Genomic DNA, 27,612 nt, shown 5'->3' with positions numbered 1-27,612 from the left:
CCCCCTTTTACAGATAACCATTATACTGCATTATTCAGGCCAGTCCAGTGACGTCCCAGGCCCATCATCATCATCATCATCATCATCATCATCATCTCCTCTAGCAGAAGCAAGGTCCAGGAGCACTGAGCCCAGGCCAACGTGATGACGTGTCTATGATGGTCTGGGCGCACAGGAAGTGAGTTGAAGGATGATGGCTGTCATTCAATAAAGAAAAGCGGAGCAGAGAGTCTGTGGGGGTTGGGCTTGAAAGCTTTAATTGTTTTTGCAAAGAGCCCCAAAAAGATCTGAGCTCTTCCCGATACCTTTCAACCCAGCGTATTGCATAAAGCTGCAGGCAATCTATTACAGACAACACCCCCGATTCATCAAGCGGCAATCACTTAAAGGGGTCCATTTATAAACTATCCACAGAACCCTTCATCCTGCAAATAGCATTTGCTCTTTGCTAATATATACTAAAACGAATGTTCAGTTATTTTCTTTACAAGGCATAATATTTGCAATTTGTTTTCCTGCAATATCATATTATGGCCAATATAGGGCGCTGAGAGGCATAGAAAATTCTTATTTCCTCTGGGTGCCATCTAGTGGCCATAAAGGAATATTACATGAAAACATTTGAAAATTCATTGCACTGAAAATTAAGTAAAGAACGTTCAAATTTGGCACTTATTCCCACAGAGAAAACGCTCAGATATCCGCAGGGCTGTTTATAAAAGAGACTATAGTGTTAAATAGCACCTAGGGCACTAAAATGCCACGTGATAATGACTCGGAATAAGGCCGAACTCCTTTTATTTCCTCTTTCAATTCACGTTATGCCAAATTGGAGTTCTTATCAAACAATTGTTGCCGCATCTCCCACCTTCACAAACTCAAAATACTCCATGTTGGTCCTCTCTCCGCCCAGTCTCACGGGAACCAGGATCAGAACAGATTTTTCACAGTCCAAGGTATTTTGTTGGTTGTACACATCTCCGCTGTAAACTGTTCAGATTAAAACAGGCACATATAGCATTACATAACGCATGGCACTGAAGGCATCGCACAAACACTCTGTAATCTCTCGCCTGGAACTAAAAACATCAAAAAAGGACCAAGTACGAGTTTTACAAAAAAAGTCTGCCAATGAGACGTCTAAAAACTGGGAGGAAATGGCAAGTGACATTATCTACCCCAATCGTATGACTATTGTAAACGGAACCCAACAGGGTAGGAACGCGATGTGCGTTTTAAGATACAAGCTTCATGCCAAACTTCCATCAATACATTTTCATTTCATATCCAGAAAAATAAAAAAGGAAAAAGCAGGTTGAAAATCTTTTCTGAATATACTGTATGTTCCAGGTCAAGCAAGGATTAGGACAGCACTGGAAAATACGAGTGAGCAAGTGCAGCATCCATATTGCCAAGCAATCCCCACTATGCACAGGAAGGTGTGGGTTCTCATACACACACACACACACACACACGAGATTGATGACAAAGCTTGGTGCACTGTGGTGCCATTACTACTTGATACCCCAGCGCGCGGAGCCGTCGCACCGTAACACATGGTAACGTCATTACTAGGGATGCACCAGTACTAGTATCGGTGCAGATACCGACTATTTTTTTTTTTATTTTTTTTTAACAGGTAAAACTTTTATTGAATTTTTTCATACAAAAAAGACAATCACAAAAAGACAATGACAATTACAGATCGACCTTCTGAACACAGCATTTCCAGCAGTAATACAAGACAATACAATAATGGTAACTCAAAAAATAAAGATACAAATACATCCAAATAAATCGATTTGTGGATCAGTACACTCAGCGCCCGGGATAGTACCGAATTGAACCCCAGGGTCAGCCCAGCCTCCATAGGGTAGAGAGAGGAGTGATAGGAGGAGGGGGCATGGGAGCAGGGGGGAGAAGCAGTCCAGCAGAGAAGGGGAGAGAAAAAGGGAAAAAGAGAGAAGAGGGGAATGGAAGACCAGGTCAGCCTCAGAAGGGCGGAGTTGGCTAAGGAGAGAAGGGAAGGGTACCACTGAGTCCCAGTAAGACCGGAGCCCTGCACACGTCCACACCATATGTAGGAAGGTGCCCTCCTCTCCTCCACACCTAGTGCACTTTGCGTCAGCATTGGGGTATATTTTTGCCAGCCTAGATGGGGTGTAGTAGGCCCTATGTAGAAATTTAAGCTGGAAAACCACTAAATGGGGGAGATCACAGTGGAGATGCAAGTCTGGACACAGTCCTCCCAAAGTTCCTCTGTCAGGTCGGGTATGTCTGCCTTCCATTTCACATAGAGTGATGTCAGCTGGGGACCCCCTGCAAATGTCAGTCGGAGGTACAAGGAGGACAGAGGTTTTTGTATCCCTTTTGACCTGAGGAATCGCTCAATCCATGGGACAGGCGCCACAATCTATCAGAGGGAACCGAGGAGACAGCCACAGACAGCCGCAGGGGAGCATGATCCGATATTCCCCTGGGTAGGATGGAGACATCTCGGAGCCTCGGGAGCACGGAGGGTGTAACATAGCATAGGTCGATTCGCGAGAATGACCTATGGGATGCCGAATGGCAGGTGTAGTCCCGAGTCTCCGGATGCCACCAACGCCAGGCATCTACCAGTGAGCCCGCCTCCGCCCATCTAGAGAGTTCAGAAGTAACCGCCGTCCCGCCTCCCATCCGGTCCACCGCGGGAGAGGGCACCATATTGAAATCCCCCAGTATAAGAACGTCCTCGGTGGCAAAACTAGCAATAATGGGCAGCAGTTTTGTTCAGAAGCTGTACCGAGGCCGGTATATAGAGACCCACCACCACCATTTCCCTATGTAATATTTTGGCATACATCACCACATAGCGGCCCTCTGGGTCCAGCTTGAGATCTAAGAGGTCAAACGCCACTGTCTTGTGCACCAGTATACTGACTCCTCTGGCATAGGTTAAATATGTAGAGTGATAATAATGACCCACCCAAGCCCTCTTCAGGCTAAGCACCCTGCCACCAGTCAGGTGAGTCTCCTGAAGAATACAAACATGAGGTTGATAGGAGTTCAGATACTGGAAAACCAGTGAGCGCTTGATTGTCGATGACATCCTCCACCTCACCCACTCTACCTTCCACCGCCGCCATCCGGTCCCGGAAGCCATCCAATTCTCTCTCGAGCAGCCCGACATCAGACTGCAGATGGTCAATCTTGGCCATCAGCGCGCTCTGACACCCCGAGATCGCCGCCATCACCGCCGTGAACTGGGCAGGCCCCGACAAGGCCTCCTCTGGAGCTTCCGGCTGGGCCGCCATTCTGGCGCATGACAGTTTCAGTCCGCGGGGTCTTAGGAGTAGCGGGGCGGCTCGTAGATGACCTCCGGCGCCCCCGAGACATACCCCCGGGATCAGGGCTTGGTCTGGGCTCAGTCCCCCGTCCACTCGAGCGCTCCACGGGGCAGAAAATAATCAGGATAGTAGGATAGGTGGCGGAGCACAGTTACTACACGTGTGCTCCGGTCGCCATCTTGGACACGCCCCTCTGATACCGAGTATTTGAGCAAGTACTCTTGCTCGCCCAAATGGTCCGATACCGGAACTTCCGAGATCTCCCTCTGACCAGCAGTGCCGAGGGAGCATTGAGCCGGCTTCCTAGCCAATCAGGATGCCGGGAGGCAGGTCATGACGTGCCACCCAGCTTCCCGATTGGCTAGGAAGCCAGTCGTTAGGAAGCCGGGTGTTATGCTGGGCACACACCTTACAACCATCGCAAGACTTTTTTCTTGTGATGGTTGTAAGTACGTTAAGAAAACGTACGATCTGCCCATCTTGGACAGGCAGATCGCACTTGCGATAATCGCAATGCCGAACAGGCAGTGTGCGCTTGCGCACACCGGCCGGTCCGGCTTTTATCGTACGAACATGCTACACACCCGCCGAACATCGTACGATGCTCGGCGGGTTTTCCAACATGTTCGTAAGTTTAAAGTCGTGCGACCTCTACTACTGTAAGGCTTCCACACACACCTTACGATAATCGTACAATGGCTGGATATCCCGCGATTATCGTAAGGTGTGTGGGCACCCTTACTTGTTGCCAAGCAGCCTGACTTCCTGATTGGTCAGAAGCCACGCCGCCTAGAAACAAGTGAAGCCGGCTTCCTAACCAAGCAGGAAGCCGGGTCATGATGTGCTGCCCGGCTTCCTGATTACCTAGGCAGCCTTGGCAACTGAAGCCAGCGTTCTTTCGCTAGGACACTGGCTTTACAGGCAATCAGGAAGCCGGGTGACAGGGGCATGATCCGCCGCACGACTTTGTGATAATCAGGGCACGAGGTGCAGGATAATCAGCGAGTGCAGGAAAAAAAATAATAATTCAGATTTAGTACTCGAACTGAAAAAACAGTATTGGTGGATCCCTACTTATTACCATGCACAAGTGAAGCAGGCAGGGCTGACACCATGTGCTTAGGAATTTAGAGCCGAGTTGTTATGTTAAAAGGGAAGGTAGGTGCACAATATTTCTCTGTTACCCTGTTTCCCCGAAAATAAGACCTAGTACTATTTTTGGGAATTGCTAAAATATAAGAACTACCCCGAAAGACCTAGTTGTGACCATTCCCAGGGCCGGTGGTGGCTTAAGGGGGAACTTGAAGAGCCGCGGCAGAGGCAGGAGAGTCAGCGGTGACAACGAAGCCAGCACTAGAGGAAGCGAGGCGGCAGCAGAGGGAGCAGAGCCGCATAAGCCGATGCCTCCTCTATAGCGCCGTCTCTCGTCGCAGGCGGAGTGATACCAAATGCTCTCCACCTGTGAGGAATCCATAGTGAAGCGCGCTTCGCTCATTCTGGTTACCAAATTGCTCTTAGAAAGGTACGGCACCCCTGATTACCATATTTGTGTACATGAATACATGTAGACTGTTGTACATGAATAAGTGTGGATTGAAGATGTGCAATGTATTGCATAGATGCACAAAATATATATTTTGTTGCCCTGGCATACGGTTTAAACGGAATGTCTGGTTTGGCTTTAACTGGAAAAAATACACTACAGTTTCCATTCAAAACAAGTTTTTTTTGTTCATATAAATGTATTTTATTTACACAAGGAGTAACTTACTTGTACAGTCCTGAGCAACATAAATGGTGATCCCTTGTAGTTCTGGTAAAAAAAAAAAAAAAAAAAAAAAAAAAAAAGGGAACTTTTAACTTGTAACTTTGTACAGCCGACCTTACTATTAACACACCCCTGCTGCACAGCACAGCCACGTCCTACAGCCAGACAACATTGCAGTTAAGCAATTAACACTGCCTGCACAATGAAGGAGCAGTGCCATACATGTGACCAGGGCAGCCATCAGGGGGTTACGGCCAGTGGCGTAACAACCGGGGGGGGCGTCAGCAGGGGCGCGGGCCCCGGGCGAAAAGTGAAGGGGGGGCGCCAGCCGAAAATGTAAGTCCAACCTATTTCGTGTGTGCATTTATGTTTGAGCAGGTGTGTGCGTGTGTACTCAGTTGCAGAAATGTCACCAATACCGAGGGGATACAAGAACTGGGTGACAATCACTTCATATCTCCAGATATCATTAGCACGGTCACATTCAAGCAGAGACTCAAAAACTTACCTCAGGAGGTGAGACACAATAGCTGGGCCATACCAGTCACCGGCAACTTTGCCAGAGCTCTTGCCGAGTTTGATCAGCTGGTGTATACCAAAATCAGCAGAGGGCTGGTCCGCAAACCAGGAAATGATCTTCCTATGGTAAACCTCCGTCTGGTTTTTCTCATCATAGTCTTTGATGTGCAACGGTTTACTAGAGGTGGTCCCATAGTTCTTATGGTCAACGTATGAAGCCTCGAATGGAGCAAGCTTTCTTGTGCTGTTACCGGACCAGAAGTCCGCCTCCGAGCTGTAAATGTCCAGGGCATTGGGCCACAACCAATCTATAGGAAAATACAAAAAAAAAAAAAAAAAAGTATAAAATTGATAATATTTTTTTTTTTTTTTTAAAACACAACCAAATCGGCATGGTTGACTTAGATGGTACAAAGTGCCCAGACTTGGCACCATAAAACCTCTGTTCTCCAGACAGAGCATGATGCAGACCTAGACATAACTTCCAGCTGACATCCAACAACAGTGCACCCAAGTCAACACAAGGTGCCTCCTGCAATCCAGCTGTGCTTCAATCACAAATCCCCCAATATGCCTCTGGGAGTCATGCCTGTAACTGTCAGTCTTGCAAAGCCTCATGGGACTTTTAGTTCCACAACAGCTGGAGGGCCGGAGTTACCCACCCCTGACAGAACAACACAGTTCTATGAACTTTATAGAACACGACTGATAGAACCAAGCCTACAAAACAGAAGAGATCCCAAGATGCCTTACCTCGCCCAATTAAATGAACCAATAGTCCCTGAGCCAGAAGCATTTGTCCAGTCCGCAGAGTGCAGCCCCAACCACAGTCGGTCGTCCATGCTGACCCTTCTAATTGGGAGAACTCCTCTCTGTAGGTCAGCCATATCCTGGAGATAAAGTCCTTTCGGAAATCCTCCACTGTGCCAAATGCTTCACCATTAGTCACAGTCTTGGTCTCGGAGTCATCAGGAAAGGCCTCGCTAGAATCTGTAAACACAGAGCGTCAAGGGTAATGCAACTTGAGGTTAAAGTCATCTCACAGCAAATAGAAGACCCCTCAGACAACTGCAAAGAATCCTCCAACCAGATTACGATTAAACACAGATAGACGGTGCACACAGGTTTGAGAGCAGCCAGTCTTTGGTACTGCCGTGGAGTCTTCAGACTGAACACTATGCAGACCTAGACAAACTTCAAGGGGACATGCAACAACAGCGTTCCCAAGACACACCAAAAGCAACTCTCTCAACACACGGTACCGTACCTGGTATTGATTGGGTTAGTATGTGCGGTGACCAGCCCTCCCAATTCTCACTGTTGTCCCATAACTGCAATGGGTGGTCTAGTAACCAATTGTGAAGCACAGGGAGACCAGACCTGAGATAGAGTTTGGAAGCCAATGTCCATATTTGCATAACATGGGACATCAGGATCAAAGCTCCATGTCATCACTCGATGTGCTTGCATTTCATATAGATCTCAAAGATTAGGTCGTTTTACCTACCAGCTGGTTTATGTTAAAGCTGAACTCCAATCAACCACCATATAATCCAGTAAAGACCTGGACCAGCCTGTCTTACCCAACAGCAGTGTAGGCTTCAAAGAGGTCCAGGACCTGGCTACGCTGTCACAAAACTGGTTAAAAAGATATGGTGTCAGGTAAACAATTGACATGTGTTTCAAATGGTGCATTTAGCCGTTTGCTAGGCGTTCAGAGTTAAAGTGCACCCACCTATACTAAACGGACCTTTACAAGGCTTTCATTTTGCAAATATTGACACTTCATGATAGAGTCAATAGTTGATCTGCAGCTTTCTGCAACTTCCTTTTGGTTTATTATAACAGGTGGCCTTACCAGCCAACAGGGAAATGTGGGAGGTAAGATGGCAGGTCTAACATATTCAACTGGCACAACCTGTAGAGCCAACTGGCACAACCTGTAGAGCCAGTTTAAGTCCCGGTATAACCTGTAGAGCCAGTGTAAGTCCCGGTATTCTACAAGTTCATGATTCCATTGCCCTGCACATACCTAACATGTCAAGTGCATCTAAGGCCAAATGTATATTTGGACAGAGTGGTAAGGGGGGTCTGAACTTATCTTGGGTGTTTTTGTTTTTTAATTGTTATCTGTGTCCCTCTTGGAGAGATTCATCCTCTACTTCTCCCGGTGTCTATTATCACCCTAAATAAAAGCAGTTTTTGAGTGGTCAGACTGAGGGAAAAGCTTCCAATGGAGACACCGGTTTGGTGACAAGGATCCAAGAGCAGATTTCCCTTACTTGCTTCCTGTGTGCCCCCAGAACAGGCATTGAGGGGAAGTCTTCCCCAATGGGTTTTAATTTGTCATTGATGTATCCAAAATAAAAAAAACAACTCTTGACTTTAGATATACATTGCCTGTCAATAAAATATTAGTTGGACCACGGCACACATTCACCCTGGCATCGTTTGGATAAGCTTATGCAATGTCACAGCATTTATTTCCATCCAGAGTTGTATTCATTTTCCAATTAGGATCTTGTAGTGATGATGGGAGAGTCGGAGCACTGTGTAAAGTCTTCTCCCGCAGATTCCAAAGATTCTCAATGGGGTTAAGATCTGCACTTTGTGGTGGCCAATACATGTATGACAATGATGTCTCATGCTCCCTGAGCCACTCTTTCACAATCTGAGCCCGATGAATCCTGGCATTGTCATCTTGGAATATGTCTGTGCCATCAGGGAAGAAAAAAAAAAATCCATCGATGGACGAACCTGGTCATTCAGTATATTCAGATAGGCAGCTGACCTCATTTTTTGGGTACGTAATGTTCATGAATCTAGACCCATTATCCAATGGAAGGTGCTTACCTATTTGCTTAGCTAGGTGGAGACTTTTTGGACAGGCAGTGTACTTTTATTGGGGATATCTAGAAATCACAGCACTTTCAGGACTTGTCAATGCATTTACTTCCAAAAGAAATAATGGTCGACAGTCTTGCGACGTTGGAAAATACTCCGTTGGAAGGCACCCGCAAAATAAAAAGTGGTAAATCACATGTATTTCAGGAACATTTCCTACTTCCTGATTAACAAAGCTCGGGGCCTTCCCAGCATCTGCCCGCGACTCACCTTCAAGCTTGAAGTGGTAACATTTTCCAAGCAAAAACACAGGTGAATTCCGCTTAAAATATGTTCTTGTCTTGAGGACCCAGCCTTAAAAAAAAAGAGCAAAAAGACAAATATATTAAATTGTTAAAAATATACATTTTCTTCTCTGGGTCCAAGGTGTAAATCTTAGTCAAAACATAAAGGAATCCCATCGCACTCCTGACAGAAGATTACCCATATTCTGTGAATGGGAGGGTGCTACAGTGACCACGGATGGCACTCCCCAATCAAACCATAATGTACGAAGTAGTCACCGGAACTCCAATATTCATCGTCTATTCTAGCTTATGGACATAAATAATAGGTCAGATCACAATAGTGATACATAGCTATTGAAATACATTGTGGCATGACCTATTTATGTCAATAAAGAATGAATATTGTAGTGCCGGTGACTACTTCATCCATCAAGGTGTGAGTCTGCTGGCCAGGAAACAAAAATGGGACCCCCCTTTCTCCCCCCCAAAAAGTTTCTGAATTCCCAAGATTGCTAGAAATGGCACTATAATAGGCATGTGGTGAAATCCATTGCTCGAGCCCTGTGAACTTAAAGCAAACTCAAATCTGGGTTCCAGGAGTCAGTAGGATATAGATTATAGGAGATATATATTTTAGGGATGCACAGATACTTTTCGAGTACCAGTGACCAGTGCAGATACTTGGGCATTTTCATGAGAACTACCAGAGTTGCAGCGGTTGCAGCTGGGACCGGGCTCTGGCGCTCCTCCACTGTCCTGAAATCATTAGTCTGTATTGTTTTAGAAAAACTGTCACATGACAATAAACAAAAATGTATCAGTACTTGTAAGTACTCGCAAAACTGGTATCTGTGCATGCCTTTTATTTATAAAAACAAAATCGTACATTAAAACAGAGATGTACAAATCCCGGGAGCTCCGTGTGCTCCTTACATATTACAGCTGCCTCCTAATTTTTGAATTTCTCTAGTGTAGTCTAGGAGCTCAAAAGTATCGGTACTTGTACTGAGTACTGTACTTGGTATCTGTGCAACTAATATATATATATATATATATATATATATATATATCATTCTCAGACCCATTCATCCTGCATGTACATTTGTTAAGTAAATGAAGGCAAAAATGAATGTTATTAGTATATTTTCTAAACCGTATGTAATCTCAGTAAAATAAAACATTATGGCCACTAGATGAATACATGTTTTTCCTATGCTTCCCAACTCCATCTAAGGGGCCATGAAGTGGCATTTTCCTGGTATTACATTCAACCCTGAAAGAAAATATACCAAGAACATTGGTGTTTGCCTTTATTCTAACAGAACAAATGTATGTGCAGTTTCGCAGGAAGAATGGGGCTGCAAATTTTTTTATTTTTTTTTTTAGATATACACCCCTACAGGCCTGACATAAAAGGTTGTGAACCTCCATTTTAGGCAAGACCTTATGGGGTTAAAGATGGCAGACCGGGCCAGGAATAAAAAAGGTTTAAGTGGAACTCTAAAAGGAGAATTAAAATTGGGCCTCCTACATTGATGAATGCACACTTTGTGTAATACAGAGTTACTTCCCACAGCAGCTGCCAGTCCGTTTCTCCACGTTCCAGCACTAGGATGTGTGCGGGCACTACTACATTATCAAGTGCAATGCACGACCAGCCGTAGCCACTAGTCCTGCATTGTATGTGACGATGCCAGCATCACAGGTGGCGACAAGACGGGTCAGAGTCCTTGTTGACCAGCCTCGGGATGATACAGGAGATTATGTCTCACTTCCCGTTTGGTCAAACAGACCGGCAGCAAGTCCCCATTAGGCAGATTTATCCTCACTTCCTTCCCAGGTGACAGGAACAGAAGCTTCTAATTCCTCCCCTTTTATGGGAAAACAAAATTGGATTTGATAAAAATGGATCGTGTACAGGATTTAGAAACAGACTCACTATATTTCACATTATGCCAAGCAGATAAAAACCTAGACTTCAGTTTATCCACATCATCCGAGGCGCTGGCTTCCATAGTCGCCACTTGAAAATAAACCCATGCTCTGCCGAGTTTGGAGAGGCACGTACCTAAAAGGAGAAAAATAAAAATTCAGAATTTCAGCCGTAATTTGGGCACAATATACAGCAAGATATTTGTTGGCGATGAAGCAGTTATTTCATAATAATAAAACCCAATCAGTAAAATCTCAAACGAATGAAACGTGTATTCCATTTCACCAGTTTTAATATTTTTTCATTCAAAAATGATCCTGCCATGGAGGTCCTGGTTCAGGCACATCCTGTTAATGCGGGACAACTGTCTGTAGAATTTTGCTTCTCTGTGGTCACCCTGACAAGGTGACCAATGAGTGGTCGCCATTTTCAGCGGAAGTTAAAAATACTAAGTACAGGGCTGAGCTGCTGTGTACAGAGTACAGATAGGACGCTGGCTGCCGCGGAGGGGGAGGAACATTCAGAGCAGAGGTAGGGGTTTGCGGCAGGGGGGGCTTGTAGACTGGTGGAGGTAATTCCATTTTCCCAAATTCACCTGGGAACGTGGAATTGCCTTTTAAGTGCACTTGGAAGTTTTCTATACAAAAAAAAATAATTAAGGATAAAAAGGGGAAAGGAAGAACCAGGGGAGGCAAGTAGTTTACTTTTGTAACCATGTTTCATGTTGCACCAATATTTGGGGTATACCATGAAAGATAGTTACATCTCCAACCCCGCACTTAGCTGAATTGTGGGGTACTTCACCCGGCAAACTGCTGTCCCAACGGAGTACAAGTGCAGAGATGTCGCCGCACTTGTACTCCATCCATACTTCCTCCCATTCCTTAGATGAAAGTCTGTACCTTGGCATGGGCTGAGGGGAGCGGGGAGGAATAATCTGCAGAAGCCAGAGCAAAGAAACCACAATCCACTGAACGCAGCTGCAATGCTTTGAAGGCTCAAATGCAAAAATTATTTTTTTTTAAAATGCACATTTTTCCTTTTATTAATGTGTGAGCATTTATTATTTTTTCGCAAAAGCTGGACTATGCCTTTAAAAAAAAATTGATGTCTGTAGAACTTGGGGGACAGATCCAGGAATTTCAGACTGTAAGCCCTCACGGGCAGGGCCCTCCTTACCATCTTGTTTTGAATTATTGCGATTGTAATGTCTGCCTTATATTGTAAAGCGCTTCGCAAACTGTTGGCGCTATATGAATACTCTATAATAATAATAAATAATCTTCAGCAGGCCCTCATTCCCACAATCATTTGTGAAAGATGGCAGTTTGGGTTTTCCAGCTTGGAGGGTCTAATTAGCTTACAGAGGCTGCATATTCCACAAACACAAGATAGAATGTCCCTTCCTCCTTCTCCGTTATGCCAGAAAACATCTTGATGATCCCCAAGACTTTTGTGAAAATACTCTGTGGACTGACGAGACAAAAGTTGAACTTTTTGGAAGGTGTGTGTCCCATTACATCTGGCGTAAGAGTAACACCGCATTTCAGAGATTTCTGCACCTTTCACTTCTACCACTGAAAAGGTCTGGTGTAGCAGCAAGCAACATTAGAATGGCTTCTGATTAGTTAATTTGCCGCCCCCCCCAAAAAAAAGCCATAAAAAAATAAATACAGGAAAAAGGAAAGTTCAAAATGTTTATAAGTGAATGAGAAGTTCTTTTCCCTCCTGCAGCAGAATCAGAGTTCAATGAGCAAGGAACATGCACCCGGGTCACACTCACAATTACGTAGACAGTCAGCACAATCTAATAGAGAAGTCTCAGGAGATTATCGCTGCCACAGTGTCACGTCATCAATAAGGAAATGAAAAAGTATCATCTGACACCATCCGAGGAACATGATCATCCGCTGTGAACACAATAGTGCTGAACATCATGACCTACAAAATACAATGTGACCAAATAAAAGAAAATAGGTCCAAACAGAACATGAAATATCCAGAATCCTCAGCAGATTCCCAAACCTAGACGACGGGAAGGACACATGTTCTCTGAGATGTATTTTGGAAGTCCTTCTCCAAGAACACCGGAATACGGACGCTCTTTAGTACAAACGTGTGAATTCCAGCATGGACTGGTGACCTTAGGTCTGAGGGATGGTGTTGGTGGCCAACTTGGGACACCAAAGAGCATTTGGTGGGTGCTGCCAGCTTGAGGCTGGGGGAAGGGTGTGGGTTAATTTGGGTGTGAAGAGGACTATTTGCTTATCAGGGGAAAAAATGGTCTGGAGAGGCAGGGAAGCACACACCCCCTACAATAAATTGGGGTGGCCATACACTAAAGGGGGGGGGCATTCATCAAGAAAGTTAGCAAAACAGATCCATATCCTGCTGCCCATCACTTAGCAAAGTCTCTGCGACGTGTTTACAATGCATTTGCGACCCGACCTTGCGACTGAATTCGTGGGCAGCCAACTGCGACAGATTTCCACTTTAACCAGACGCATATTGAACAAGTGGTCAGGGTCGGGTTATATTCCATCACAGTGATACTTTAGCTCAGTTCAGGGAGGAATTTAGGACTCGGGCTGTAATCTTGTAATAATTCTGTCACACAATCTATCTTACTTCGGTTTATCATTGCTTTGGACAGATTTTAGAAATGCCTCCCTAGGAGTTTTGTTTTAACTTGATCCAATGAAAAAAGAAAAAAAAACACTGTCTGGCCAGCTTAAAGGCTAATTCCACTTCCCCAGGCAAATTTGTTCCACCAATCTTCCACGACTCACACCTTGCCGGGGCAGAAAGATGCCAACAGCGGCACCAGTGAATTTTGGGGCGGTTCATCAAGAATAGGTCAAAATTAAAACACATTGGGTGGTAACTTTATTCAGCTAAAGCAAGAAAGACAAATCTAAAACAAAAACAAAAATCCAATGCATGTAATAATCAGATCAGTAGGTTAGCCGGGGGTCAGGTACCTAGTAAAACGTGGAATGCAGTTTGTGTTCATTCAACATAGAGATCTTTGAGGAAAAAGAAAAATCTCATATTTCTCCCAATTCATCTGAATATTGTCTGATAGTATAATAAAAAAAACAAAAAAAAAACAAAACGTAACAGTAAGGACCAATACACAACAGCCGCTGCACAAAACACACAACAGTTGGTGTGTGTGTTTGCCAACAGTGTCGATGCCGCAATCCCAACTTTGTTGAAATGTCACAAGTGTCATCAAGTTCAACAGCCAGAGCAGGGTGCGAGGTGGTTGTACTGCATCCCAGCCCGCTGCATTGGGAATTTTGTTTTGTTTTTTTTTTTTAAATACAATACGTCGTACCTTTTTCAGTGCCTGTGCGGTGGTGTAAAGCAAGACCATCCATGACAAGGCAAATTGTCCTAAATTGGGGTTGCGCTGGAAACAACGGCCAGCACAGCCCCAACCCATATGGTGTGAATGGGCTGAACTCTGGGACATACACACACACACACCCATGCAGTGCTCTCCCCTACCCCACACTGCAAGGTTTAAATGCTCACTAAGGAATAAACTGTTTTTACTTTAACCTTTGCTTCAGCAGGCTGTGACCTCTCACCTCTTCTCTCTGACACCCCCCCTCACATACAATACAAGGCTATTGGTCACATAGTCAGGTTGAAAGAAAAAAAAAAAAAAAAAAGGACACATGTCCATCGAGTTCAACCTATAGAGATAAAGTTCAACCATTGGTCCTGCATCGCATTTATTTATTACAGGTATTTCTATAATGCCAACAGTGTACACAATGCTTATGTGAATGCATGTAGGTGGACGCATTGTATGCATGTGGGATAGGGACCTTAGACTGTTAGCTCCTTGAGGGCAGGGTCTGATGCGTATTCAAATACCAGTCACATCAGTCCCTGCCTTCGAGGAGCCAACAACCTAAGGTCCCTAGCTCACATGCCTACATACACATCCATATACTGGGGGTCAGTTAAGACAGGAGCCAATTAACCTAACTTCATAACAGCATGCACAGTCCATGCATATAGTATTCTGCCCTGTGATTCAGACTGGTTCAGACTAAGGTCCATTCAGTCCAACCGATGTATGAGAGTGTGTGCGTGTGTATTATTCATGTACCCCAAAACTTAACAAGCAAGTAACCCTTGCAGACTGGGGGTGGGGGGCGCATTATAAGGGTATATTTTTGTGCATCTGGAGTTCTGTTTCTGTCCTTAGACTTAACAAGCATTTAACCCTTGCAATTTGTTTTAGGCAGGGGGCACACACACATTACAAGGGTATTTTTGGTGCATCCCAGAGCTCAGCTTTAAGTATTCAGGATAAACTTCTTCTCAGCCCAAGCAGTTCTGATACAAAGATTTAGCAAAATGTTACACAAACAATATTAAACAATAAATACATCAACCACAGACAGTATTCAATCATATTTTTGCCCTGGCCCCAATACAGCCACAATCACTGCTCCCTGAATAATGCTCAACAATAATGCTCTCTGAAACCCAACCGATGAAAGTCACTCCCTAAAGCACTATTTATTTATAAAATGGAAGATCAGTGCTTGTAAGTGCACAGGGAGCAGCTGAACAGACCCTGCACATAAGAAAAAAGGGAAAAGTAACACATGACTCACCGCCTGCAACTTCCCCACTGGGCAGCTGATTTCTTCCCAGCAGAGTGATCACCCCCCTCCCACTACATACTCATCATCCTCCTGGAGGCAGATGGATGCTGGGAAATGGAGTGCAGAGCTGTCAGCCATACACTGTGTATTCCACATGACGGCAGGGGGCGTTTCCAGCTGGCTGTATGGAGTACAAGAGTCAATAGAAATACATTGTAGCTGTAATACCCAGCAGGGCCGGCAGAGGGCGCTGTTCTATAGCCAACAGTACAAAGCGGATAATGAATGTATTCAATGTGATACATTGTATAATTTCTCTAGAATGGAGGCGTTATTTTCTTACAAAGCTCAGTTTAGCTTATAACGACTAGAAATGTATTTTATTTATCAGAGTAAGACCCATGAATCAATCACAGAAAGACACGGGTCAGCCAGTAGGTATTGTAATTTAGTATGGATACCTTGTGTTAGAGTGCCGACAGGGGGCGCTGTCCTCCCCGCATATTACAGCTATATGGAGCTGAAGGATTCAATATTGATACATTGGAACAGTGTGTGTGTGTCCCGCAGAGCAGGCAGGGGGCGCTCTATTCCCCGCAAAGCACGGACCCCCTACGTGTCAATCTCTCCCCCCATTACCATGCAGGGTCCTCGGTGTAAGCCAGCTCCGAGTCCCCCAGCTGTCCCTTAGTACGGCCGGATGTTGTCAGTCTCCGTCACCCAAGGCTTCAGCCTCCGTTCACTTCCTAGAGGAGGAGCTGTGCGCTGCTTTCCCTTTATAGGTCACTAGGGGGCGCCGGGAGCGCTGCTTTTCCTTTATCGGCCACTGGGGGCGTTGCGTGGCTTGTGTGCTGACACTTACAGGTCATGCGAACCGCAAACCTCTTCCTGAGGTTACCCTGACTGAGAGTCATATGTACAGAGATTTCTTTTTTTAGTTCTTTTCCTTTTTGTACCACAAAACAACACTGACAAAGAAAAAAAAAACAAGAAACGGGGTGGCACAATCCAATTTTCATTTTTTGATGATACATTATATAGATATTTAGGTCTAGTTCACCAGTGTGCAACAATGCATGTGTGTTTCATGCACTTGATGGTGTGGCATGTTTGGCCAGCCCATTCATTTCAATGAGCTGCCCAATATTATTATTATTACTATTATTATACAGAATTTATAAAGAGCCAACAGTTTGTACAGCACTGTACAAAATGGAGCGACACAATACAGTTAACAATACAATTTCAATACAGGAGGGCAACAATATGCGACAATCGCACCAAAGAAGTGAGCTCTGCTGTTTTTTCCCAATGCGCATGCGTTGTGCCAGGCGTACTTGGGGTGCCATTAGGGCACCTGTAAAAAAATAAATGCGTTTTGGCACACTTTCTGCAATTTTGCACACATTCCCCCCAAGCGCAGGTCTGAAAGCTGTATCCTTCTTTGCAATGGGCTCCCCATGCACTGCAAGGGTTAAATACTCATTTGTAGGGTATCATGGGGAAAAAAAGTACTTTTACTCACCCGCTCACTCCCCCTGGCAGCCAGCGTCCCAAAGCGTCCCTGTCTTTGAATTCTGCTCCTGTGTTGTCACCCTGTCCCACTGATTTCTGATGGAGACTACAATTCCAGCATACATTAGCTCACATGACACTGGCATGGTCCACTGTTGTCACCATCAGCCAGGGGTGTCCCTAGATGTCTCGCCACCTGGGGGGGGTGTTACTCATGGTGCACGTTCCGTTGGGGGCAAGGGGGGTGGTTAGTTGCTCCTGGTGGACGTCCCGGGTTGGTGGAGATGCTGCACACTGCACAGAAACCCACTGATGTCACTGACTGCCAGGAGCTGGTCGGGACGCCAGCCAGAGCATCCCGCTCAGATCCTGGCAACCAGTAATGTCATTGAGCTGGGCAGGATGCCGGCCAGAGCATCCCGCTCAGATCCTGGCAACCAGTGATGTCAGTGAGCTGGGCAGGATGCCGGTCAGAGTATCCCACTTAGATCCTGGCAACAACCAGTGATGTCAGTGAGCTGGGCAGGATGCCGGTCAGAGCATCCCGCTTAGATCCTGGCAACCAGTAATGTCAGTGAGCTGGGCAGGATGCCGGCCAGAGCATCCCGCTCAGATCCTGGCAACCAGTGATGTCAGTGAGCTGGGCAGGACGCCGGCCAGAGCATCCCCCTCAGATCCTGGCAACCAATGATGTTAGTGAGCTGGGCAGGACGCCGGCCAGAGCATCTCGCTCAGATCCTGGCAGCCAGTTATGTCAGTAGGTTGGGCAGGACGCCGGCCAGAGCATCTCGCTCAGATCCTGGCAACCTGTGATGTCAGTGAGCTGGGCAGGATGCCTGCCAGAGCATCCCAGAGTCTAAGACCTAGCAACCTGGGACGCTCTGGCCTGAAAGGGCAGGCACACCTACCACCCCTCTACACGTCCCAATGAGATGCCATCTGAAGCAACTGCCTCTGGCCTCAGGGACGGTCCTGCATCCAGCCATAGAGACAGGAAGTGTCTGCAAAGAAAAAATAACACAAAGCAGTTGTTTATGATGCACTTTATCCAATGTCATGCAGGGAGGACTTACATCTTTTATAATATGCTTTGTGAGCAATTCTATTATTATTATTATTATTATTAATAACATGAAAATGATTAATAACAAGAGAATTCTTCATTGTCTGACATTACATGCATTAACTTGTCTGATTAGAATTATTTATAACAACAAAAGCAGCAGCAGAATTCAATGGTATTGACAGTAATTATAGATGAAGCCCAGACACGCCGATCTCTTCATGGAATGATTTCATAATGCGCTTTTATTTCCAGTATATTAACCACCTCCCGCCGGTGTTCCGGTAGTTTACTGGACCCGTTAGATTTCTGGACTTCCGTGTGGAGGTGTCCATAAATTTCACAGCCAAATGCGTATGTGCGGGTCCAGAAAATCCACAGGCAAGGTCCTGCAAAGTAACACGCCATTCCAGGACACAGACGATTTACAGGAATAACATTTTAATTATTTTTTCTGGTTTATTTTTCATTCATCTTAGATGTGACTATGTGGCCACGCAGGCTTCTTGCCTGTGAATTCTCTGCACCCACAGCAGCTTCCCGATGCAGGTGCTTTGCCCTGGAAATGATCTGGACCCGCTGGTACACACCCAATACAGGCCAATAGCCTGTAAAATGTATGGACCTAATTTACATTAGAATTCTGAGACTTTGCCCCTGGAACTGACGTGCGTTCCAGAATTCTAACAAAGTCCAGGATTGTGTTAGGCCTCGGAAAAGAGGCTGGCTTTAACACCCGACCGATGCATATATGTGCCCGCTGTTCTGTGCTGGAAGCGTGCTCCTGGTACAGTGATCAAGCTGGGGGTGGGCTTTTAAAGGGTGGGTGGCAAGGGGTTATTATTGTTCATAACAATAGCGATGTGACTGATCTTTTCCTTTAATTGTAACTAAGGCTACTATTTTAGCTTTGATTGGAGTGCAGAAAGGTTAGAACCCCCATCAGGTTTTAATTGCCCTCTTGCCCCCTTTATTTGTCCCAGTCAGTGACCATTGTCACAGCAACTGAGAGCCCATCTATGAGCAAATGTTTTTTTTTTAAGTTGTCACTACAAAAGGAATAAAGTGAAAATTCCAGGGACACCTTGGAGCAGTGGCATCACAAGGGGGGTGCGGCTTGCTCCAGGGTGCCACCATTGGAGGGGTGACACCAAAATGACTGACATTCATTTTGGTGTCACCCCCTATGAAAAGTCGTTGAGAAACAAATGGCAACCCCCCCCCCTAAAAAAAAACACAAACCTAAAAGAAAACAAAACTATCAAAAACCCAAAAAATAAAACTAAATAAATAAAAGGTTTGGATTTAAGTATACTTTACATAATAAAAGGCTGTTTTATTCTAAATAATAATAATTACCAGGATTTTATATATATACAGTTAAATTTTATTTTTTCCCAAGCGAACAATTTTTATTATTATTATTATTATTATTGCTGTTGTTGTTTTGATTGTTACTTTGTTATTATTAGACAGGAAGTAAATCCCCCTCTGCACCCCTGGCGTGCGCGGCTATAGGGGGCAGTGCGGTAGGCGGCGGCTGGAGGGGGCTGTGCGCGGCACAGTAGGGGAGTCGGCGGTCGTATTCTCCATAGTAGAGACGCACTGTGTGCTCTGTCAGCTCGGAGGGAGCCGCTCGGAGAGGCGGACATGGCGGAGCGCCGGGCCTTCGCACAGAAAATCAGCAGGTAACCGCGCCGTCCTCCCCTCGCCTCCGCCCGGGGGGATTCCTGACTTGTCCCCGGCATCCTTTTTCCTTACCACGGCCTGGTAATCCGGCTCTCCGCCTGTGGATGGAGCCTGAATCCCCCCAGACCTCCCCCACCTCCCTGGGCTGTGTGCCGGGACAATGGAGGCGGCTGTCAGGGAGCCCAGACCGACACCCCTATACTTATTAGAGTACCTGCAGAGGCTGTCGCCCCCCCCCCCCGACCCCAATATAATGCATCACATCACCCCCAGACCACAATATAATGCATCTTATCACCACCACACCCCAGTATAATACATCACTACATCACATCACCCCACACCCTAATATAATACATCGCATCACCCCCACACCCCAATATAATGCATATCATCACCCCCACACCCCAATATAATAGATCACATCACCCCAATAGATCACCCCTGGACCCCAATATAATAGAATACATCACCCTCAGACCCTGATATAATACAACACATCACCCCCCGACCCCAATAAAATACATCACCCCCCAATATAATAGATCACATCACTCCCACACCCCACTATAATAGATCACATCACTCCCACACCCCACTATAATAGATCACATCACTCCCACACCCCACTATAATAGATCACATCACTCCCACACCCCACTATAATAGATCACATCACCCCCCAGACCCCAATATAATAGAACACATCAACCCCAATATAATGCAACACATCCCCCCAAACCCCAATATAATGCAACACATCACCCCCAGACCCCAATATAATGCAACACATCACCCCCCAGACCCCAATATAATACATCCAGCAACACTGCAGACACATCGCTCTGTGTGAATGAAGCTGAGGTGGTGAAAATGAGGCAAATGGAATGTTCTTCAATTGGAATATTTATACAGAACAGAGCGAAGTGGAAGAATACCCCATTATGGCCACTAGATGGCGCTCAGGATCATATGAAATGCATCTTTGTAACGAGAGATACAATGTAACGGTTCTAGGGAACACTGGAGAGAATCTGCAGATAACTGTAACTATAGCTACTACGGGGAACATTTCACCAGAAAAGAAAATCGCCTCCAAGCCTAAGTTTACATTCAAGGCTAAGTTCACTCCTTGCGTTTAAAAATGAGAGTTTCTACTTGCATCTAAGATACAAAACTTTGCGGAATCCGCCTTAAAATCAATCCTGCATCTTTTTGTGCGACAGGCGCAACTTTTAGCTGCGATTGTGTTTGGATGCACGGGGGGCGGAATCGCGGCGGGAAACTGCACAGAACGCCCGGCGAGACTGGGGTGCCATTAGAAAATAATGTCACTCACAGTGCGATTGTCGGTGATGGGCGACTCCGTGACCGCGCGGTATCATGCACAGATTTCCCAGGTGTGCACCGGCCCTCATGGTACACCCATATTCGCTGGTTGAATAGCTATGTGAATGTTTTTATAAACAGATCTCTTCCTTTGCACCGTGTATCATAAACAATCGCTTTTTAAAACAAAAGAAAAATAGTTTTTTTGGCCTTTTTTTTCCTTTTGCGTCGCAGTGCTGCTGTTTCTTTGCAGCCACTTCCTGTCTACATGCGTGCTAGCGATGGTTGCATGGCTTTTCTCAGGGCCTATTTCCTAATGGTGACAACAGTGGACAGTGCCTGTGTAAAGTGTGCTGAAATGGTCACTTGTAGTCTGCATCTGAAGCACGTGTGACAGGGTGACAACGCAGGAGCACAATTGAGAGATGGGGACAGATCCTTGTCACCCCATAACAGGATGTGCCTGAACAAGGACTTTCATGGCAGGATCACCCGGGATTATTTGGAAATGAAAGCTACTGATTCTATGAGCTGAGGCTGATGGGAAGAAAATGTTTACTTCCCTGGTTCAGTCCTACTTATGAACGTCATGGAGAAAAAGTGGCTAAGGCTGCAGCTAACGATTATTTTCATCATCACTTAGTTGCCCGATTTATTTTTTCAATTAGTTGCATTAAAAAAAATCTCCTCTCTCTCCTCTCTCCTCTCTTCTCACTCTTCTCTCGCTCTTCTCTTCACTCTCCTCTCGCTCTTCTCTTCACTCTCCTCTCGCTCTTCTCTCGCTCTTCTCTCTCCTCTCTTCCCACTCTCCTCTCTCTCTCGCTCTTCTCTCGCTCTTCTCTCGCTCTTCTCTTCTCGCTCTTCTCTTCTCGCTCTTCTCTTCTCGCTCTTCTCTTCTCGCTCTTCTCTTCTCGCTCTTCTCTTCTCGCTCTTCTCTTCTCGCTCTTCTCTTCTCGCTCTTCTCTTCTCGCTCTTCTCTTCTCGCTCTTCTCTTCTCGCTCTTCTCTTCTCGCTCTTCTCTCTCCTCTCTCTCTCGCTCTTCTCTTCTCTTGCTCTTCTCTCTCCTCTCTTCCCGCTCTTCTCTCCTCTCGCTCTCCTTTCGCTCTCCTCTCGCTCTTCTCTCGCTCTCCTCTCTCTCGCTCTTCTCTCGCTCTTCTCTCGCTCTTCTCTCGCTTTTCTCTCGCTTTTCTCTCCTCTTGCTCTTCTCTCTCGCTTCTCGCTCTTCTCTCTCGCTCTTCTCTCGCTCTTCTCTCTCGCTCTTCTCTCTCGCTCTTCTCTCTCTCGCTCTTCTCTCGCTCTTCTCTTCTCTCGCTCTTTTCTCTCTCTTCTCTCTCCTCTCTTCTCGCTCTGCTCTTCTCTCGCTCTTCTCTCTCCTCTCTTCTCGCTCTGCTCTCCTCTCGCTCTCCTCTCGCTCTCCTCTCGCTCTCCTCTCGCTCTCCTCTCGCTCTCCTCTCGCTCTCCTCTCGCTCTCCTCTCGCTCTCCTCTCCTCTCTCTCTCTCTCGCTCTTCTCTTCTCTCGCTCTTCTCTCGCTCTTCTCTCTCCTCTCTTCTCGCTCTGCTCTCCTCTCGCTCTCCTCTCGCTCTCCTCTCGCTCTCCTCTCGCTCTCCTCTCGCTCTCCTCTCGCTCTCCTCTCGCTCTCCTCTCGCTCTCCTCTCGCTCTCCTCTCCTCTCTCTCTCTCTCGCTCTTCTCTTCTCTCGCTCTTCTCTCGCTCTTCTCTCTCCTCTCTTCTCGCTCTCCTCTCTCTCTCTGCTCTTCTCTCGCTCTTCTCTCTCTCGCTCTTCTCTCTCTCGCTCTTCTCGCTCTTCTCTCTCTCGCTCTTCTCGCTCTTCTCGCTCTTCTCGGCTCTTCTCGCTCTTCTCTCTCTTCTCGCTCTTCTCGCTCTTCTCGCTCCCGCTCTTTGCCTCGCTCCCACTCTTTGCCTCGCTCCCGCTCTTTGCCTCGCTCTCTCCTCTCTCTCTCTCTCTCTCTCTCGCTCTTCTCTCTCTCTCTTCCTCGTATCCCCCTCTCTCAATAGTTGACAACTATTCTCATAATTGATTATTATCGATTAGTTGGTTGCAGCCCTAACACTGGCCCTCTATACGGATCCTGATAATGTGAATTCGGCCACCAACGTACGGCATTAATACCTCTCTGAGATGCCGCACCTGGGCAAAGTACAAAAAAAAAAAAGGGGGGTTTCCAAAGTTGTGATCTGTAGATGTAAGAAGTGTTTAGCAGGACTCTCTGAATATGCCCGCATCTCACTATCCCTCTACCTGTACTGCTCTCAGTACCTCAGTTTGTGGCATGGTCGTCTGTTGTGAATTCCAGGAATGTTTTGCATTGTTGGGATGTGAATCACGCAGCAATATAGTTGAATCATACCACAATAAATGTGACCTGCAGGTGCTCCCGTGATTATACAGTACGTCGTTAGCGATTTCTGTTGACATTTTCCTTTCACCTAATAGGATTGCAGGGATTAAAGTGACACTAAACTCCGGAGTTCAATCCCCAAAATACATTCAAGTCCCTCAACTATGAACAACAATGTATCTTATTTGTGTATCACTCGGCTGTAGATCCTCCAATCATCTCTGAATTGGTGCGGAGTAAGAGGCTTACTTATCAATGATGACTACGCTGAAAGCTAGGGATGCACCAATACTAGTACCGGTATCGGTGCCGATACTGAGCATTTGGGCGAATACTCGTACTCTGCCAAATGCTCCCGGTTCCTAGCCCGACACCAGGTGATTAGGGAGCATGGGGACGGCTTCCCTACTAATCAGGAAGCCGGGCGGCGAGTCATTACAACTGTATCGGTGCATCCCTACTGAAAGCGTCACATGCTGTGATGTGATGTGGTGTAGCTCTAGCCAGACCAGCTGAAGCAAAGTGCCTGGAGCGGCAGATTCGTGGAGGGCGGCGATGCTGCCTTGCCTAGGGCAAAGCTGCACATCCCCCCCCCGGACTGACCCACCGATTCCCGTAGATGGCATCACCCACCTCTGTATAGTGCGCTCTCGCCCCCAGCGCCAGCACCACGACACAGAGAAGCAGCCGGCATCTAGCACACAGCGCCGCTGCTGCTTGCGGGCCGTCACGTGACACGGAAGTCTTCCTCCTGTCATCAGCTGCTTCTCTGTGTCGTGGTGCTGGTGGCGAGAGCACACTATACAGAGGTGGGTGATGCCATCTACGGGAATCGGCGGGTCAGTCCCGGGGGGGGGGGAGGGGCAATGCTGTCCATGAATCGGCCGGTTAGTCCGGGGCGGGGGGGCGGCGTTGCTGCCTTGCCTAGGGCAGCAGCAAAGGTAAATACAACCCTGGTGACAAGGGAGCTGCAGCGTTGTCACCTGATAAAAAGAAATTAGGGAAGAGACTTGCAGGTGCAATAAAAGCTGGTGATCCTGCCATGGCAGTCTGTGCTTAGCCACTTCCTATCATGTCCTGTAACACGGGCTTCTGATGGGGACTACAAGCAGCCGTGCCTAAAGACATAGTCCACCGTGGTCACTATTAAGAAACCCGTTTGGATCAATGATGAGCAGCTAAAGTGATATTAAAGTCACAGATTCCCCGCCCCGACGTTACCCATGCTGCTTTAGGGACTTACCTTAAATGATGCCTCTCGAACCGATCATCTTCTTCCTTCCACTTATATTGGGAAGTCCCTCCAGCGCTGGTGCCGGTCTCTGATCCACTGCAGACTCCTCTGGTCCCGCGGTGCTGTCCCGACGTGCACGCTCCCGGCTGCGTGCATTCCCCCCACCGTGTCTCTCCTCTTCTCTCCGCCGAAGATCTCTACTGCGCGTGCGCCCGCCCCATCATCCTTCACAGCCGCTCGTGAAGCTCCAGATCTTCAGACGGGAGCGAGTGGTGGAGACACAGGTAAGTGATTACCGTTTTTTAAAATCTTTTTGCATATATCTAATACTTGCCAGAAGTAGATATATGCAAAAAAAAAACCCCAGAGAGTTTAATTCCACTTAAAGGAGAACTATGAGGTGAGTGATTTCCACTTATCCTCGTAGTTAGAGCCGACTTGTGACAATGAAACCTTCACACGTCGGCTCTACTGATCGTGAAGTAAACGAACACATACTGCCGCTCGTCCACTTCCCGATCATCTCCCTGCAGAAAGCCGTGACTGTTAGTCGTTTCTCCCCGCAGGGATACCTACCCTCTCCTCCGATCCATCAGCGCTGACTGGGGGGTGGGGAGGGCGGGCACAGTTGGCTCTGCCTTTTGTCTGGATCCGTCCGAGCTGAGGCGTATATAGTATATTGTATAGCCCGCTATATACTGAGCTTTGGGTCACGTGAGGACGTTAGTTTATGTCCTCCCGTGACCCTAAAAAAAACTTTGGGATAAAAAGGTTACCCCATAGTTCTCTTTTAAAGGAGAACTATGACGTGTGCTTTTCACTCACCTCATAGTTCTAGCCGACCTGTGACAATGAGACTGTCACAGGTCGGCTCAGTAGATCGGGAGGTGAGCGAACACATACCGGCGTTCGCTCACCTCTCGATCCTGTCACGGCTCTCTGCCGTGACAGGGGAGGGGCTGGATTCCCCCCTCCCCGCTCCGATCCGCCAGCGCTGACTGGCGGAACGGACGGGGGAGGGGGCGGGTACAGCTGGCTCTGCCTCTAGATAGGCAGAGCCAGCTGTCACTCACGCAGCTGGGCGGATCTCGACATCGATGTTGGGATCCGCTCCGGCTGCGGCGTCTCAGTATACCGCGTGCTGTAGCTCCCTATATACTGAGCTTAGGGTGATGGGAGGACGCTAGTTTGTGTCCTCCCGTTACCCTAAGGAGAACTATGGGGAAAAACACTGACCCCATAGTTCTCCTTTAATGCTGCAATGAGTCCAGGTAGACAGGCGGAGGCTGAAAGAGGCCAGAGAAGGTAAACAGCAAAAAGATACAAAAAGGATACAAAAGAAAACAAAATCAGGAAGCTGTTGTATGATACTCGGTGTTCTATCAAAACAAAATGTCTCATGTTTTAAAGGAGAACTATGACATGAGTGATTTCCACTCACCTCATAGTTCTAAGCCGACCTGTGACAATGAGACTGTCACAGGTCGGCTCAGTAGATCGGGAGGTGAGCGAACACATACCGGCGTTCGCTCACTTCTCGATCCTGTCACGGCTCTCTGCCGTGACAGGGGGAGGGGCTGGATTCCCCTCTCCCCGCTCCGATCTGCCAGCGCTGACTGGCGGAACGGACGGGGGAGGGGGCAGGTACAGCTGGCTCTGCCTCTAGATAGGCAGAGCCAGCTGTCACTCACGCAGCTGGGCGGATCCCGTCATCTAAGTCGGGATCCGCTCCAGGTGCGGCGTCTCAGTATACCGCGAGCTGTAGCTCGCGGTATACTGAGCTTAGGGTAACGGGAGGACGCTAGTTTGTGTCCTCCCGTTACCCTAAGGAGAACTATGGGGAAAAACACTGACCCCATAGTTCTCCTTTAAGTTTAAATCTACATTGTTATATATTAGAGATCCATATGAGGATGTTGTTTGTTGAATAGTTTATAGGCCTCCGGAGATATTTAATAATAATTGAGTTCATCGATGAGTTTTTCCGTATTGGAGGAGTCGGGTCATTGTGTATTCCGCTGCTTTTGTTATCGCGCTCCTGATAATCTTCTGCTTGGTGTTGATGGGGCGGAAACAAATGTCTGCTCGTGCATGAAATGTTTGGCGTTCCTGATCTAGTTTCAGAACAAGACATTGAAACTTGTGTATTGTAGTTGCAGGATGTTGGACGGGGTGCGTATCGTCGTCGGTTTAGTTTGGTGACCTGAGTGTTTTTAGGATTCATAGGGAAGGAAATCATCACACTTTCTAAGGCTCCATTCACACAGGAGCGGCTGTGCGTGCGTATTCGGCCGAACAGAAATAACAATGCACATTAATATGCATTGTTCAGGCTTTTGCAAGACGGCCAAATAGTCCAAACACGATTTTTTTACTGATTCTGCACGTTTGCGGCTATATAATAGCCGCAAACGTGCAGAATCAGTCAAAAAAATTGTGTGTATAATAGCCGCAAACGGGCGGAATTCGTGCAGATGAAAGATTTTAATGTTTGCGTTGCCGCGCCGTCTATTCGTCTTTTCCACACGGAAAACAGTGCGGGAAATGCAAACGCTATATGTGAATGGAGCCTAAATAAAGGTCTTCATTGGTTCCAATTGTACAGAGCCGGGTAACAAAGTGACCTTCTAATCGTATCCAGCAAACGCTGCAGGCTGTGTAAAAAAAGTCAAAAGGTCCTCTCAGTTTACCTTAATTTGATTTCCATGTGTTTCATTGGAGCCAGAATCCAGAGAGCAACTCTCAGGGGTCTTCATGTTCACGTGTTGAAGATTGTGCCGCGTAACAGCTATACGCTGAGCGAACCCTTCGTAAATCACCCCCTATGTATGTAATGGGCAAATATGGCTGCCCCATGTCCATTATGTAATTACAAACTGTGCATAGCAATTCGGTTATTATAGTCAAATGGACTGCAGTTTTCCCTAAAGCTGACCTCCGTCCTCCCCTTCAGTCTTCTATCTGACCTCCGTCCTCCCCTTCAGTCTTCTATCTGACCTCCGTCCTCCCCTTCAGTCTTCTATCTGGCGTCCGTCCGCCACCCCATGCGGCCTTCTGCCTGACCTCCGTCCTCCCCTTCCGTCCTCCCCTTCCGTCCTCCCCTTCAGTCTT

At 46.8% G+C, this 27,612-nt stretch overlaps 2 protein-coding genes across 3 annotated transcripts in view; one reads left to right on the top strand and one right to left on the bottom strand.

Moving 5' to 3' along the window:
- Positions 1-15,342, bottom strand: part of ATG4C (autophagy related 4C cysteine peptidase) — a 27,878-nt gene extending 12,536 nt beyond the window's left edge. The window contains 7 exon segments of the mRNA XM_018553843.1: positions 869-990; positions 5,101-5,142; positions 5,574-5,924; positions 6,370-6,606; positions 8,731-8,814; positions 10,687-10,815; positions 15,321-15,342. Coding sequence (XP_018409345.1) covers positions 869-990; positions 5,101-5,142; positions 5,574-5,924; positions 6,370-6,606; positions 8,731-8,814; positions 10,687-10,762 — 912 coding nt within the window. The 5' untranslated portion in view covers positions 10,763-10,815; positions 15,321-15,342.
- Positions 15,343-19,504: 4,162 nt separating this feature from the next.
- The window catches only part of DOCK7 (dedicator of cytokinesis 7), a 151,189-nt gene continuing 143,081 nt past the window's right edge, over positions 19,505-27,612 (top strand). For both annotated transcript variants that reach the window (XM_018553850.1, XM_018553849.1), the window contains exon 1: positions 19,505-19,577. In XM_018553850.1, the coding sequence (XP_018409352.1) occupies positions 19,540-19,577 (38 nt within the window). In that variant the 5' untranslated portion in view covers positions 19,505-19,539. The remainder of the gene's footprint in view (positions 19,578-27,612) is intronic.

The sequence above is a fragment of the Nanorana parkeri genome, unplaced genomic scaffold (genome assembly GCF_000935625.1).
Source record: "Nanorana parkeri isolate BGI_ZX_2015 unplaced genomic scaffold, ASM93562v1 scaffold131, whole genome shotgun sequence".
NCBI lineage: Eukaryota > Metazoa > Chordata > Amphibia > Anura > Dicroglossidae > Nanorana > Nanorana parkeri.
The sequence above is the reverse complement of the archived record's forward strand: the minus strand, read 5'-3'. Positions and strand labels throughout refer to the sequence as shown.